We start from the raw sequence: 12,745 nt of genomic DNA on the forward strand, positions 1-12,745 counted from the left end.
CCACCTAAGCCAACTTTGGAAGCATAGGTGTCCCTGCCTGCCACCTGTTTGTCCCCATTGCCATGAGCGAGGGGCTTGCATGGTGCCTGGATGGTGCCTGACTCTCTGTGGTTCCCATTCAGCTTGCTGACAGATTCACATTTGTTCTCAAGAGAACAGCATATGGAATATTCAGTTTGGAATGCAAGAGGGACCTTAAAAATAGTCCCGCATGAGAAGTGGGAGAGCGTGGACTCTGGTCAGATTTCACATAGGAGCAAAACCAGGCCTGGGCCCAGAGGATTGAGTTTCTCCATCAGAAGTCTCCCTAGCCCCTTCTTTCATCCTTTAATCAACCAAGCACACGACTCACTTGTCCCTTATGCCTCAGCTGTGAAATACCAGTCACAATAGAACCCCATCAGGCTGCATGCCAAGTATTTGTACACATGTGCTGATCTCAAACTCTGCTTTGCAAAGACCTGAGAGCCACACTGGCCAGGACAGAATGAAACTCACCAAAAATGAAATAATGGTAATAGAGGTGGCCTGGTCGCGCATTATAACGCTAACTGGGAGCATTCACCTCGTGGTTCCTTGAGATCCCAGAGTCATCATCCTGAGTGCGCAAAGCAGTTGATAAGCTACCATCTTGGAATGTTCGTGCAGCTCGTGTGTCTCACTGCGAAGGGCACTTGGGGAGGTGGGGAGACGCAGGTGGGCACTCAATGCTAACACGGGGGAGGGGTGGTCAAGATCAGTGTCCCTGCAGCTTTGGAAACACATGAGCATGGTGTTGGGTATACAAGATGCCTTAGTAGACAGTTCAACATGAACCTGATGTACAGTAAGGGAGCAAAGGATAGGTTTTGGAATTAAACTTTGAGGGACTTGGTGTTAGAGGAAATGAATCACAGGAAAGCATCTTCCATTGTGTGCCCAACAGATCCTTTTAGACTGAAACTTGGGCCATCACATGCTTGTATCTTGTTCCGGCAACACCGGAGTGATGTCAGCATCCCAGCTCACAGCACTCGTGGTTTGGAGATCTTGGTGTTCCTTAGCAGAAAGGGGGCACAGAAGGGAAGCCCAGCTGTGGCCGCTGTCCAGGTGGCAGGCTGCAGGGAGGGCTCAGAGCCTCCAGGGATCAGTCCTGGCCCCAGAGGTGCCAGTCGCCACCCCAGGGTCCTCTTCCAGCAACCTTCCAAAGAGGCACAAGCAAACACTGCTGAAGTGTGAGGCTTGTGCATTCGCTTCACACAGATCTTTTAAGAGGAAACCAAATAAAATAGTTCATTGCAGTACAAGTTGAGCATCCTTAATCCAAAAGCCCAAAGTGTGCCAAAGTTGTAATCACTGAAATGGTTGCCATGAAGGCAAAATTTCACACCATGAAACTTATTTCATGCACAACATTATTTACAATGTTCTACAAAAATTGCTTTCAGGTTACATGTGTGAGGCAAATAGGAAACAAATTTTATGTTTAGATTTGGGCGCATCCCCACGATATCTTACTATATATGTGGCAAATATTCCAGACACTTGTTTAAAGCACCAGCATCTGAAACGCTTCTAAAGCATTTCAGATTTAAAGAATGTTCAACCTGTGTAGGAAGTAAATAAAAGGTACATTTATGTGTAGAGAAAGTGAGATCTTCCCTCTGCTGTTTCATTTCCCAGACGACAGCATCAGTCAGTAGTCCCTCTAGGCTAAGCCAAGAGCCCAGAACTACATCTGAGCCTCTCACGTGGTGGCAGGGGTATAAGTACTCCAGGTTCTCTTCTAGTTTCCCTGGCTACATCAGCAGGTTGCTCCATCAGAAGTGAAGCAGCTGGGACTTCAGCTAGTGTCCAAGGGGACCACCAGAATACTAGTCCCATTGAATAGATCCTTGCTTGTCCTAAACGGTACGCTTGATTAGGAAGTCCATTTTAATGTGTAATAACATAAAGCTTTTAGCTGCTAGATGTATTAAAGTTTGGAGAGGTTTTACACTTTATCAGAGTAATTACACCTAAAAAGCAAACAAGCAGTGATGGCTGAGGGTGGGAGCGGAGTTGAGTGTTGGGCTTCTTTATTCACTGCTGGTCACCCAGTGTCTGGACAGCATTTGCTCTTGCGCTAGGTGCTCAGATAGTATTTGTGAAATGAAATATAAAACGTCCTTTTAAATACAAGCTGAATTCTCTGGGTAGGTAGAGAAATCCTCAAGGTTTGGGGCTGATATCAGAATGAAGAACTGGCCTCTTAGGTGGGAGAGTGGGGGAGATGCTTGCCACAAGGATTGGTGATCAGAAGTCAGTGCTGTGGCTTCAAGGGAATAGGAAACAGAGTCTTAGGCCCCACCTTGGCAGGGAAAGAAATTAGGGAGCAGAAGACACATCTGCTTACTGCTCCCAAAGAGAAGCAAGAGCCAGGAGGAGGAGCTCCATGGGACCCCTTCCATAGGGTCAGGATCGACCCAGGGAGGGGACTGTCACACTGATGCCTAATGCAAGGCGTGTCCTTATCTAGTGAGAGTCAGATCTCTGGCACAGCAGGATTCAACTCCACAGCAGCTGAGGGGTTATCGCACAGCACGCAGTGTCTGCTCCATGAAGGAGGAAAGCACCATCACGAAAGACCACACAGGGTTAAACGGTGACTAGGTTGGACTTGTGGAAATGAGGACTCAGTCACTGAAATAATTAAGCATGCAGAGAAATGCCGCTTTTCAGAGACTCCAAACACTTTGTAATGCAAGTTAAAACTATAATCATCAACAACTAGCAAGTTAAGGAAGCATTTGATGTTCTCAGTTCTTGTGTGTCTCTGAAGTTGGATGAAGTTCGTTTTTTTTTTTTCTTAACTTTATTCTACTGGAAAAGCAGATGAGATTCGCAGAGAGAAGGAGATAGAGAGGGACAAATCTTCCATGCACTGGTTCATCCACCAAGTGGCCGCAATGGCCAGAGCTGAGCCAACCAGGAGTTGGGAGCTTCTGGGTTTCCCATGTGTGTGCAGGGTCCCATGGCTTTCAGCCATCCTCTACTGCTTTCCCAGGTCACAAGCAGGGAGCCAGCAGTTGGGAACATGAACTGGCACCGCTGTGGCATGCAAGGTGAGGATTTAGCCACTGGGCCATTGTGCCAGACCCACTGGATGAATTTTAACTTCTTCCAGATTTGTATCCCAGAGTTGGCCATACCCAGTGACCCTAATTTTCTCTCAAATCCCCTGTGTAGCAGCCAATACTATCCCCTCCCAGATGCATTTTCCAATTGGGCTGTCACTTTCACTCAGGAGCACCCAACTTGCAGTGTGACTAGAGTCCAAGGGCGATCAGAACCTTAAGATTATAGTGCCCCCGGGCCCGGCGGTGTGGCCTAACGGCTTAAGTCCTCACCTTGAACGCCCCGGGATCTCATATGGGCGCCGGTTCTAATGCCGGCTGCTCCACTTCCCATCCAGCTCCCTGCTTGTGGCCTGGGAAGGCAGTCGAGGACGGCCCAATGCTTTGGGACCCTGCACCCGCATGGGAGACCCGGAGGAGGTTCCTGGTTCCCGGCTTTGGATCGGCGCGCACCGGCCGTTGCGGCTCACTTGGGGAGTGAATCATCGGACAGAGGATCTGCCTCTCTGTCTCTCCTCCTCTCTGTATATCTGACTTTGTAATACAATAAATAAATCTTTAAAAAAAAAAAAAAGATTGTAGTGCCCCCAGTCCAGGTGCCAGGGCCCTGTATTCCTTTTCTTGGTGAGAGAGGAAGGGAAGTGTGGTTGTCTATTAGCAGGTAGTGTGGGTACCTGTGAGCCTGGATTCCCAGGATGAGTGGGAGGGGTTGCCACCGAATCACTGCACTTCTGCAGCTGGCATGAGCTGTGTCCCTGGCGTGTGCAGGTGTCCTGCGTTGTCCCCTCTGGCGATGGTCTCATGCCAGCTAGTAGCTCCGTCCCCGTCCCTGCTTTCACCTGAGCGGAAGAGCTACAGGGTCATCCTGCGCAGGTGGCCAGGCTGCATCAAGGGGAGACAGAGACTTTTGCAAACAGAATCCAGACGGCGAATGCAGAGTGGGGACACCAGCTCTGCCTCTCCTGGGACCACAGAGGTCCCTCTGGGCAATAGTTCCTAAGTGAGCCACAGCAAGGAGTTAATCACCACTGCTAATGATGGAGCAGTTGTAGCAATATTCTATAATAGAAATGAAAACTTGTAAGAATTGCTTCTCAAATTTTCCGTGTGGTAGCTTTTGGACTGTGATGGACCATGGGTCACTGAAGCTGTGGATAAGGGACGGTGTCTGTTCTTGCATGTTGGTCTCAGGCAGGCCTTCCACGTAACAGACTCAAACCCGCAGCAACATCAGCCCACAGCGTCTCGGTAGAGTACGGGCCACAGCTTGAACACATAGGAAGTTAGTCTGCCTTCTAAACCCTGCCTCTAATGAGCTGTGACCTGATTTACTTCTGGTTATTTTAGGATAACCTGTTAGTGGCTAATTTACCCTTTTCCCGAGAGTTCCTATAAAGGAGATAAGCAGATGCAGGCAGTCCAGGCCCCAGGTCTCCCTGCCACTCCACATGTAATTAAGTTGTAATTAAATACATGGGTTTGGAACTACTGTAGCTGTGCCAGCCTCCTTGTGTTTGTCCTTGAAAGAAGCAGTAGCCTTAAGACAAAACAAATGCTCTTGATCAGAATACCACGACGTTTAGGATGCATGTTCTATGCAAAATTATGCACCCATCTTGTCCCATGACCAAGTTGACTGATCAAGGGACTGCATTTTGCATCTTGCAACTTAGGGAGGCCTCAGCTGAATGCCAAGGTCCGTATTTTCCCCTGCCAACCTCTCCCGGGAAGTGCACAGCCCCTTCTTAAATGAGCCATTTATAGGTCAGATTTCACATATCATTACCAAAGGAAAGTAGTTTCATTACTTGAAATATACATTGCTAAGTAATATTTAAATGGAGTCTTTGGTATTGCAGCAAAGACTTTACTGACAGCAGAATAAACAATGGTCCCCACATGCGTCTGGTACTTACTTTGCCATAAAAGTGTTTGTAGTGAAAAGCAGGGACAATCTTCCAGGCCTGTTGAAGGGAAGGTGTCCCCACCTTCCCATAGGACAGAAGAGTAGGCTCTGAGATGCGGAAGCACTTGGTGTCATGGAGCGTCACTAGAAGGCCTGGGGGCAAGTGCTGCAGATGGAGGAACACCCCTAGCCTGGGAGTGCCGGGGAGGAGGGAAAGCTGAACGCTCTCTAGCTCTGTCCACCATTTCCTGTTCTATCTATTAGTTATTTATTTAATTTGAAATGCAGAGGCAACTCTTCCATGCACTGATTAATTCCCCCCAAAGGCCACTGTAACCAGGGCTGGACCAGGGCAAAACCAGGAGCCCAGAACTCCATCTGTGTCTCCCACGTGGGTGTCAGGGACCCAAGTCGTTCGGCCAACTTCCCTCAGCTCTCCCAGGTGCGTTAGCAGAAAGCTGGATCAGAAGTGGAACAGTCAGGGGCTGAAATAGCCTGAAGATGTGGGATGTGGTGTCATGGATAGTGGCCACTGTTTAGAAGGACATGAGAGATTAGTGTATCACACTGGCCATGTGATTCATGGCACAGAGCTGCCTCCTGCGCCTTCCTGGCCTGCAACACACTGGGGGTCCTGCTGTCAACCCCTGCAGCCGTAGCCCTGACCCACGGCCCCTGAAAGTTAATCTGGTACTTGAAGAAGAAAAATAGCCGCCTCAGCTTTTGGCATAGGAGAGAGTGTTAAATTAGGAGAGGACAGCTGGCCGTGATAAGGCTGGCATTCTAACCCTCCTAGCTGGGGCACATAGGGCTTTGATCCTACATGTCGTATTAGATACCATATAGCTGATATCTGTAGCCTTTATCTGTAAAGTAAGGTTTGATTTCTATCCTTTTGCTTAGTATTGACTGTCAGTGTTCAAAAAGCAGAAATATAAGGAAGGCATTTGGCCAGCAGGTGAAACCCTCATCGCCCATATCAGTGTATCAGGCACTCTGCTCTTGGATCCAGCTTCCTGCTAACGCACACCTTGGGAGGTGATGATGGCTCAGAAGATTGCGTTTCTGGCTCCCAGCTTCAGTTCTGCTCATGGACATTTGAGAGTGAACCGAAATGGATGATTTGGTTTTTGGTTTTTTTTTTTTTCGTTTTTTATTATATTTTTGACAATCTTTACATAATTAATTAGGGTAAAAAGGTTCAAGGGCTACAAGAAAGTGGGTAAGACTACTATTTCCATATTATTTCCATCATATGCCTGAGGTAACGGGAATACTGAGGGAAAAGCCCCACCCAGTCTCCCACCCACCCCAAGTCCCGGATGTGGGGCATGCTCCGAGGTTCTTGCTCAAGTGGTTTTGATAGTTCACCAGTTATGAATTGCTGCCAATCTCGCCACTCCAAGCACAATGAGGTCATTGAAGAATCCACTGATTGACATAGTCCATCATAGAGTCTCCATTTGTCCAATATTTTGCTGCCAACATATAGCTGAGGTAGTTGATTGACCTGTTCTGTCTTCTCTTTTCTTGGCTAGGGTTCTGAGTCCGCCATTTCAATTGGGGAAATTCCCCAAAGAAACTTTGAGGTGTTCCCAGACCAGATTCTTGTATGTAGTAGCAAGTACAGGGCCCGGCACAGTCCATCGCTCCAATCAGCTGGTGGTTGCAATTGCTGAATTGGTTCTGTTTTCAGTCCCAACTTCCACTGGAACCAATGGGTTTTGCAGTCCATCCTGGTTCTGCCCAGCACATACTCGGCCCTCCCATAAACCATTGGGAGCTGCGACCCAGTCAGAGCGACCCATAATAACCCCCACCAGGCCTGCCCCCTACCCTGGTTTGCCAATATGTAGACTAGTCCAGTCTGTCCCACATCCCATTTGGCTCTTGTACATGTTGATGGATAATGAAGCTTAGTTCCATCTAACCAGCCCTCATGGAGGTTGTTGAGTGCCTCTCTGTCTAGCCACTCCAGCCCCTGTCCTAGTTTTCGTGCCCTCCCGTGGCAGTGGTAACCCAAGAGGGCGGAGCCCACTATTTCCCTCCCAGGTCTCTCTCACTCCCCAAATGGATGATAACTTGCTTTCTGTCTTTGCGTCTCAAATAAAAAAATTTAAAAACCAGAATATGCAAACAGGAACTCAGTGTTGAGATATAAGACATTTTCCCCCAGAAGATACATTTCCCCAGGGGAGATGCTTATCTGGTAGGAATGTTAAGCCTTGAGTGTGGAACCACGTTAATGCTTTCCTGTTGGCTTGCCTGCTGTGTGCAGCTGAGCACACTCAGAAAAAATTCCTCCTAGACCAAATGCATCCATTCTCTGCTCTTTCTCTGCTGGGGCTATGGAGGCCTTGGAAGTAACTTGGAAACATGTCTACCTCTTTTCCTATGGGCTTTTGAATGTTGATTCTAGGAGTAATAGTGGGGAAATGGAGTCTACAAAATGGCACCCAAGTCGACTAGAACCATCCATCAGATACGCAAGAAACAGATTTCCTGAAAGACCTCAAAATAGCTTGAGCAACCTGACAGTGAAAGATGATCACAGGCCCTTCCTTTAAAATATTGCTTGTTCCTGAGCCCCAGAACCCGCTAGGTTTGTTTAACAGTCGACCTCTCCAGTCACCAAGTCCCTAAATGTGTGAGGGTTTCAGTGTTGCACACCCACATCCCGCCTCCTCCCCGTGATACAGCAGAGACTGTCGGATTGGTCTGGGTGGCTTTGGGAGTGGCTGCTCCTCACACACTCTGGTTCCATTCAAGGTGGAGGAGGAGCACCTGTATGCCTTGCGGTGGAAAGAACTGGAAATGCACGGCCTGGCTCTGCAGAACAGCTTCCATGAGCGCACCTGGTGTGATGAGAAGAATCTGATGCAGCAGGAGCTGTGCTCCCTGAAGCAGAACATCTTCCTCTTCTACGTGAAGCTCCGGTGGCTGCTGAAGCACTGGCGGCAAGGAAAGCAGATGGAGGAGGAAGGAGCCGATTGCACTGAGGTACTGCCAGCTGTAGGCCCACTGGACTTGCATGTTCCAATTTTGGCATCCCTCCCTCCCACCCGCAACAGTGCCACCCCCTCACTCTCCAACACAGTAAATCACCCAGCATTATTTTAAATCATTTGGTCCGTTTTAATCCAAGCAACAGGAATGCCGTGGCTTGTCCACTGTATGTGAAGCCAACGGGTCCTCCTGGACTTGGCTGAAGGACATCTTGGTCTGTGGTGGCTGTCTGCTTGTTGCTGATTGCTTCATTCATTCAAGTTCTCACCGTGGAAATCATCTCATTCTGTGCTGGTTTGTGAAAGCTGCTCCTAAAATGTCCCTTCCTCCTTCCACTTCCACTGCTGCCCCCGTGGGTTTCTCAGCGTCAAGTTTCAGATGGGGCGCGAGGCCACCTCTGAAATGTGTCTGTTCTTCCGCTTGCATCTGAGTTCCCGGATTTGGGACACCATGGAGCAAAGCTGCTTGCTTTGTGATTGGTTGCCTTTTGCTGAAGTCAGGGTGACCCTCCCCCCAGTTCCACAGGCTGCTCCTGGCCTGGTTGTCCACAGCCTTGCTATTTACCAGCTGCTACAGGGCACCAGGAGTCTTTAGTCTAGTCAACAGTGTATTCAGTTTTCAGGCATCCTGTGAGGTCTGACCTCACCGTGAAGAAAGTCTTCAAAAATCAATTCAGCTTCCAAGTGCCGATGACTTGGTGAGCCGACATTCAGTGGAGTGTTGACCTAGTGGCGAGGTGTCCTGTTGGTCAGAGTACTAGAGTTCCTCTGACTTGTAAAAGGCGGAAGATTTATATGATCTGGAGAGAAACCAGGGTATCTTCTGACTTGTAGAACCATAGCTATGACAGACCTAATCCAGTGCATTTCTCGTTCGTATTCTAATATGTGGGGTGGCCTTCTGTGGTGTTTCAATGAAGGAAGTGCTAATGGGCCAAAGGGCCCAAATGAGCATATTTTGGGACAGGGCTGAGAGAGCACTTGATAAGCCTCTAAGAAGATCGTTATCATCCAAGAGTTTAAACTGGGTTGTTGGCGAAGTGGTGTAGGAAAAGCTGTGATCACCTTTTGCTGTTTTCAGGGTGACCATCCAGAGACCTTCCCTGGACTCAGTGACGTTGAACTCCAAGGGAATCACCAGGTGGATGGACCAGACCTGGATGATGACGACCGAGGGTGTGACTTTCCTGTGGGGGAGCTCCCCCTACACGCTCCAGGACAGAATGGCGAGCACGGATTGAGGCTGCAGACAGTGGATGGGGCACAGGTACACAAACAGGTGGGTGCCGAGATGCCCATTGTCTTGCCTGAGCCACGTTTGAATCCTTGTATTCCAAGTGTGGTGTTCTAGGTAGCAGAAAAACTCTGCACCTGGCTGGGCTACCTGTTGCTGTGTGTGACATTGGAATTCTGTTGGAAATGGTTTTCTTTCTTTCTTTCTTTCTTTCTTTCTTTCCTTTTTTCTTCCTTCCTTCTTCTTTCCTCTTTTTTTAAAAGATTTATTTATTTTTATTACAAAGTCAGATATACAGAGAGGAGGAGAGACAGAGGAAGATATTCTGTCCGATGTTTCACTCTCCAAGTGAGCGCGAATGCCGGTGCTGTGCCAATCCGAAGCCGGGAACCTGGAACCTGTTCTGGGTCTCCCACACGGGTGCAGGGTCCCACAAGGCTTTGGGCCGTCCTTGACTGCTTTCCCAGGCCACAAGCAGGGAGCTGGATGGGAAGTGGGGCTGCCAGGATTAGAACCGGCGCCCATATGGGATCCCAGCGTGTTCAAGGCGAGGACTTTAGGCGCTAGGCCACGCTGCCGGGCCCTCCTCTTTTCATCTTTTTGTCTCTCTTTAATTTATTAATTCATTTGAAAGATAGACTTAAGAGAAAGTGAGCAAGATCTTCCATCATCTGGTTCGCCCCCCAAATGGCACCAATGGATAGACCTGGAGCAGTCTGAGACCAGAAGCTTCTTCCAGGTCTCCCACGCGGGTTTAGGAGTCCAAGCACTTGGGCCTTCCTCTGCTGCTTTTTTCAGTGCATTCTCAGGGAGCTGGATTGAAAGCAGAGCAGCTGGGACTTGAACCAGTGCCCATATGGGTTGCTGGTGCAGCAGCCGGAAACTAACTTGTTATGGCTTAGCATTGGCCCCAAGTGTGTTGTGTCTTTTCAATGTAATTCTGTTTATGTCGTTCATTTGCCTTGCCCCTACAATAAGAATCATATGAAGAGCAGACTGAATGGGTCCCCTTTGGAGCTACTAATTTTACTCCAGAGAGAAAATTTTATGTATTTGTTCTACGGCGTCGTCTTTGTGCTTTTAAAAGTGACCATTCTGCTAAGAAAGAGAGAAATAGTGAATCTGATGCTATGATCATGGTCAAATAAGGAGCTTAGCAGCATATTTGGGGCTACTTCAGAACATTTATGGAAAAATAAAATTGGAAGATGTTGGTACAAAAAATATTTGAACTGCATGTACATGTGTACATATATATTTAAATATTTATTTATTTATTTAAAGATTTTTTATTATTATCGGAAAGCCGGATATACAGAGAGGAGGAAAGACAGAGAGGAAGATCTTCCATCCGATGATTCACTCCCCAAGTGAGCCGCAACGGGCCGGTATGCGCCGATCCGAAGCCAGGAACCAGGAACCTCTTCCAGGTCTCCCACGCAGGTGCAGGGTCCCAAAGCTTTGGGCCGTCCTCGACTGCTTTCCCAGGCCACAAACAGGGAGCTGGATGGGAAGTGGAGCTGCCGGGATTAGAACCGGCACCCATATGGGATCCCGGGGCTTTGAAGGCGAGGACGTTAGCCGCTAGGCCACGCCACCAGGCCCAGATTTATTTATTTTTATTGGACAGTCAGATATACAGAGAGGAGGAGAGACAGAGAAAGACCTTCTGTCCAATGATTCACTCCCCAAGTATCAGCAATAGCCTGTACTGTGTCGATCCAAAGCCAAGAGCCAGGAGCTCTTCCAGGTCTCCCACGTGGGTACAGGGTCCCAAGGGTTTCAGCCATCCTCTACTGCTTTCCCAGGTCACAAGCAGGGAGCTGGATGGGAAGTGAAGCCAGGATTAGAACCGCTGACCATATGGGATCCCAGCACATTCAAGGCAAGGACTTTAGCCACTAGGCCACAACACACCGGGCCTGAACTGCATTTATATATATTTTTAACAGCATGCTTCTTCTGTGAGCTTGTCGGATCTTTCTTATATACCTGAATTTCATAAGTCATTATGCCAAGAGAGTTATGTTTTAATCTCACTTTCTGCAAACTTTTTGAAGCATCCTCATGTCATAATTATCTATTATAAAGAGAAAGAAGAAGCCACATTTTGTTTAAAATCCCCAAAAATGTATGTAGCATTTCAGACTCTCTTTGGCTCACGTGACACATACATCGTGCTCGAAATATAAATATATGCTGACACTTTGAATAAAACTAAGGCACATGTAAAGTGAGATTCCAATATTATGAATTAATTCTTGATGTTGCCAAGTGCTACAGAAATAGATGCTGCTTAGAAAACCAAAAGATACTACTGATAAAACCCGAAGTATTTGTTTTTTTGCATAAAGCGTCAATTGTGGTTCAAGTGCAAAGTTGAGAACCTGATTAGGACCCTGGATTCCTGGCTTCCAAACTTTTGAGCCCTTTCCAAGCCTTTGGCTTTCTGGAGGCTCCTGCAGGCAAGCCCACAGCACCCCCTCCCTGCCATTACCCCCTCCCAAACCCCTGAGGCTGGGAGGCCAGTTTTCTCTGGCTCTGGATCCTGGGCGTGGCCACAGCCACGCCACCTCAGGCATTTGGGCACTCCCTGCAGGTCAGCCCCCCACAGCTGTTGCTCCTCCTGCTCCCAGGCACCCTTAGCTCAGGGCCCAGGTTGTCCTTGGAGTTGGGGCTGAGATTCCAATGAGCAGAAGCAGTGATGTTCTGAACGCGGCTAAGAGGAGGTCCAGGTCTCCACAACTGCTTTCCCTCTGTTTATGTGGACAACAGATTGTCACATCTAAATGGTTGTCTTTCATGTGCACCCTTCTGCCCTCAGCTTCCCGAAGGAGCTGACCCTGTCAGAGGGCCCTTGCCTCGCCATCCTTAGAAGAGAAAGTGTGTCCTTAGGGCAGAGTCCATGGGGGGAGATTTTTGGTTGTGAAGCAATGATGTGGCTAAAAACGAAAATGTGACTATTCAATATGATACTTTCAAATCTACTGGTTTAATTTTTAGAGGAGAGGTTCACCATGAACCTTCTGAAGCATTTGCAGTGGACTTCTTGGTTGGCACTTTATAACCTGCTGCATGGGGGACCACAGTCTCCAAGGAGCACCCCACACCCACATCCAAGTGCTTTAGAGAAGGGAGGGAAAAAACAGTCTTCTATTTGGTTGTCTAACAACGGTCATGGAGAACGTTGCCATGCAGTGGGATATGCTGCTGTCACTTAGCCGGCACCTGTTACTCCTCCTGCCTTAATGCTTTCTGTTTTTGCGTCCATGTGATACTGATTGGTAGCATTTACCCTTCAAAGTGGAGATAGGCACATGGGGTAGAAGCTCATGAGTTGACGGGGCCCGCTGCAGACACTCACCATTAGGCCTGGGTTTTAAGAGCCCAGCCATCCGCAGCAGTTAAACAAAGTGCCATGTGCATAGTGCCAGCCTTCCGAGGCTGGAAAATTAACGGGCTCTACTGTAAGCAACAGCTGGTACACTGAACGGGAGTGTTCTCC

The 12,745-nt window shown here is 48.3% G+C and overlaps 1 protein-coding gene across 1 annotated transcript in view; it reads left to right on the plus strand.

Annotated features, from left to right (window-relative positions):
- The window catches only part of MTCL1 (microtubule crosslinking factor 1), a 123,234-nt gene that overhangs the window by 80,258 nt on the left and 30,231 nt on the right, over positions 1–12,745 (plus strand). The window contains exons 7-8 of the mRNA XM_058676908.1: positions 7,771–8,001; positions 9,088–9,285. Of these exons, the coding sequence (XP_058532891.1) occupies positions 7,771–8,001; positions 9,088–9,285 (429 nt within the window). The remainder of the gene's footprint in view (positions 1–7,770; positions 8,002–9,087; positions 9,286–12,745) is intronic.

This window comes from Ochotona princeps, chromosome 18 (genome assembly GCF_030435755.1).
Source record: "Ochotona princeps isolate mOchPri1 chromosome 18, mOchPri1.hap1, whole genome shotgun sequence".
NCBI lineage: Eukaryota > Metazoa > Chordata > Mammalia > Lagomorpha > Ochotonidae > Ochotona > Ochotona princeps.